A 3,686-nucleotide genomic window follows, 5' to 3' on the forward strand; every position below is an offset into this window, starting at 1 on the left:
AAAAGAAAAATATTACAGATAAAGTGAAAGTTCCTCTTAATACTCCAAACCACTCTCAGTTCCTTTCTTAGAAGTAAACTGGTAATATATCCTTCTATGCATGGATGCAGATGTTTACTTTGTTAGTAATAGTTACTTTTGTTTTCTGACCTTTTTTTCTTACATGGATGATATATTCATTTAGTAAGTCAATGAATATTCATTAAGTACTTACTATGTCCCAGGTGTTGCTGTAGATCCTGGAGTAGTGAATAAAATTCTTGTCCATGTAGAACTTCTAGTGGGAGAGCTCATCAATAAGCAAGATAATTAAGTAAAATACAGAGTATGGTTAGTGCTAAGAAAAAAAAATAAAGCAGAAAAAAAGACAATAGAAATGCAAGGGAGGAGGACATTTGAAACTTTAAATACGGTAGCCAAGGAAGTCCTCACTGAAAAAATGTCTTTGGAGTAAGGACTTGAAGGAAGTGACAGAGCTACCTGTGTGAAGGACTAAGAGAAGCCCAGTAATCCATGCAGATTAATAACATGTACAAAAGACCCAAGGTACATACCTCAAAGACAGCAAGGAGAGCAGTGAGCCGTTGCTGAGTGAATGAGAGAGAGAGAGAGCACTAGGAAAAGATGGGGGGCATGGGGTACAGACCATGCCATATAGAGCCTTGTTAGTAAGGACTCTAAGGAGTCATTGGATTTTATGTAGAAGAGTGGCATTGATTTTTCTTTTATTTTTCTTTTTTGGTTTAAGAGATGGGGTCTTCCTATATTGGCCACGTTGATCTTGAACTCCTGGCCTCAAGCATTCCTCCCACCTCAGCCTCCCAAACTGCTAGGATTACAGGTGTGAGCCACTGCACCTGGTCAGCACAATAGATGGACATTCAAAGAGCATTATTGATTGGCTGTAATGAGAACAGATTGCATGGGGGCAAGGGCCAAGAGACCAATTAGGGTGGTGTTATTCTGCAGTGCATATTATTCCAGACAATTTGGGATTTTTCCTACTAACAATATGTCTTAGGGATGTATTCCTTAAGGAATAACCTCTACCATATTCCTTGTATCTGCCTCATGTTATTCCATAGACTGGATGATATTGTTATAATTAACCATTTCTCAGTTGATGGACATTTGGGTAGTTTCTATTGTTTCATTATTACAAACAATGCTATAATGAAAATCTTTGTATATGCCTCTTTGTGTACATGTAGATGTCAAGAAGTAGGATTATCAAGTTTGTACCCTATACCAGCTAAGAGTGAAAAAAAAAAATTATAAAATTTGATGATAAATCCTCTTGGGATTTTGATTTGGTTTATTTGGGAAAGAATTCGTATCTTTATACAGGTTGAGCATCCCTAATCCAAAAATCTGAAATCTGAAATGGTCCAAAATCTGAAACTTTTTGAGTGCTGACATGACACTAGAAGTGGAAAATTTCCACATCTGACACCTTTACTCTCTGATGGTTCGATATACACAAACTTTATTTCATGGGCAAAATTAATCAAAATGTTCTATAAAATTACCTTTAGGCTATGTATATAAGGTACGTAGGAAACATAAGTGGATTTTATGTTTACATTTAGGCCCCATCCCCAAGATATCTCACTGTGTATATGCAACTATTCCAAAATCTGAGAAAATTTGAAATCTGAAACACTTCTGGTTCCAACCATTTCACATAAAGGACATTCAACCTGTAATATTAAGGCTTCACATCCAAGAACACAACACATATGAATGTTATGGTTCTTTTTTTTTTTTTTTTTTTTTTTTTTATATTTTTTTTTTTTTTTTTTTGCTCAAAATATGGTAAAAGTTATCAATTTTCATGTGTTGAATTTGTTTGATCCTCGGGTGTTTCTTTTATTTTCTCTAGTGACTTCCTGCTGCNACTTTTTGAGTGCTGACATGACACTAGAAGTGGAAAATTCCACATCTGACACCTTTACTCTCTGATGGTTCGATATACACAAACTTTATTTCATGGGCAAAATTAATCAAAATGTTCTATAAAATTACCTTTAGGCTATGTATATAAGGTACGTAGGAAACATAAGTGGATTTTATGTTTACATTTAGGCCCCATCCCCAAGATATCTCACTGTGTATATGCAACTATTCCAAAATCTGAGAAAATTTGAAATCTGAAACACTTCTGGTTCCAACCATTTCACATAAAGGACATTCAACCTGTAATATTAAGGCTTCACATCCAAGAACACAACACATATGAATGTTATGGTTCTTTTTTTTTTTTTTTTTTTTTTTTTTATATTTTTTTTTTTTTTTTTTTGCTCAAAATATGGTAAAAGTTATCAATTTTCATGTGTTGAATTTGTTTGATCCTCGGGTGTTTCTTTTATTTTCTCTAGTGACTTCCTGCTGCTAGTTTTGAAGGACATTGTATCGCAGAGGCCAACTCTTCAAGTTATTTTAATGAGTGCAACTTTAAACGCTGAGCTTTTTTCAGAATATTTTAATTCCTGCCCAGTTATTACTATACCAGGTGATTAAAATGCATCATTAAATATGTACAATTCTAATGCTTAAAAGCAAATATAATTATTTTAAAGTTTGAGACATAGGTAGATATTTATACCTCTTTCTAGAGAAGTGATTCATTTATAACGTAAAATCATAACCATATAATGTAGTTGATAAGGAGATAACATATCTTGCTGGGAGATTTTAATTTTTTTAGGTGACTTATAAAAAAAGTCATGGTTGCTTATCACTAGCATTCCATCATGTTTAACATCAAAGTTTATAGTGGCAATATGTCATCAAGAGGGAACTTGTGCCTGCGACAGTATATTTGTTCTTTTCTGGATTCTGCTAAATTTCTGGATGTTGGTCCACTCTGGGAGAAAGTAAAGTTGGATAGTTTGCTTTTTCTTTTGGTGCTTCCACAGTCTCATTGTAAAATTATCACCCTAAGCTTTGATTTATTCTTCAATCAGAAAGACTCTTTGGAAGTACTGACTGATAAACAATAATGCAGCTTGTTTTAATTATAGGGAATGCTGACAATAAATTTAAGGAAGAAACTTTGTGTTTGATCTAGAATACAATTGTTGAATGTTTAAAGATCCTCTATGGCAGAAGTGGGGCAGGTATGAAAGGTGTAACAGGTTAAAAAAAAAAAGTCTTAGGAAATGATCATTTCTCTACCTATACACTGTCTTACTGACTGAAATCTACCCTTTCCAATTTGTTACCAAGAACTTTTCTTCTTGATACTTTTAAGACCACAGAACAAATAGGACCCTTAGCGTGACAAGCTTTGTTTTAAGAGAATTATATATATAAACTATTTCATGATGGTTAAATGGGTGTTCTCAGGCTTTTCTATTTTATCTCCTTGTTTTTCTAGGTCGTACATTTCCTGTTGATCAATTTTTTTTGGAAGATGCAATTGCTGTGACAAGGTAAGGAAGATACTAATTAAGATTCAGTGAAAGGACTTGGCATGGTGGCTCATGCCTGTAATTCCAGCACTTTGGAAGGCCAAGGTGGAAGGATCCTTTGAGGCCAGGAGTTCAAGACCAGCTTGGGCAACATACTGAGACCCCCATCTCTTGAAAAAAAAAAAAAAGATTCAGTGAAACTTTGAAAACAGAATAATAAGGCCGGGCGCGGTGGCTCACGCCTGTAATCCCAGCACTTTGGGAGGCCGAGGC

At 34.7% G+C, this 3,686-nt stretch overlaps 1 protein-coding gene across 4 annotated transcripts in view; it reads left to right on the top strand.

The window, feature by feature from the left end:
• Window positions 1–3,686, top strand: part of DHX57 (DExH-box helicase 57) — a 77,334-nt gene that overhangs the window by 22,248 nt on the left and 51,400 nt on the right. For all 4 annotated transcript variants that reach the window (XM_017515317.2, XM_017515315.2, XM_037733799.1 and 1 more), the window contains exons 10-11: window positions 2,379–2,512; window positions 3,380–3,434. In XM_017515317.2, the coding sequence (XP_017370806.1) occupies window positions 2,379–2,512; window positions 3,380–3,434 (189 nt within the window). The remainder of the gene's footprint in view (window positions 1–2,378; window positions 2,513–3,379; window positions 3,435–3,686) is intronic.

Source organism: Cebus imitator, unplaced genomic scaffold, assembly GCF_001604975.1.
Source record: "Cebus imitator isolate Cc_AM_T3 unplaced genomic scaffold, Cebus_imitator-1.0 Scaffold547, whole genome shotgun sequence".
NCBI classification, from domain to species: domain Eukaryota; kingdom Metazoa; phylum Chordata; class Mammalia; order Primates; family Cebidae; genus Cebus; species Cebus imitator.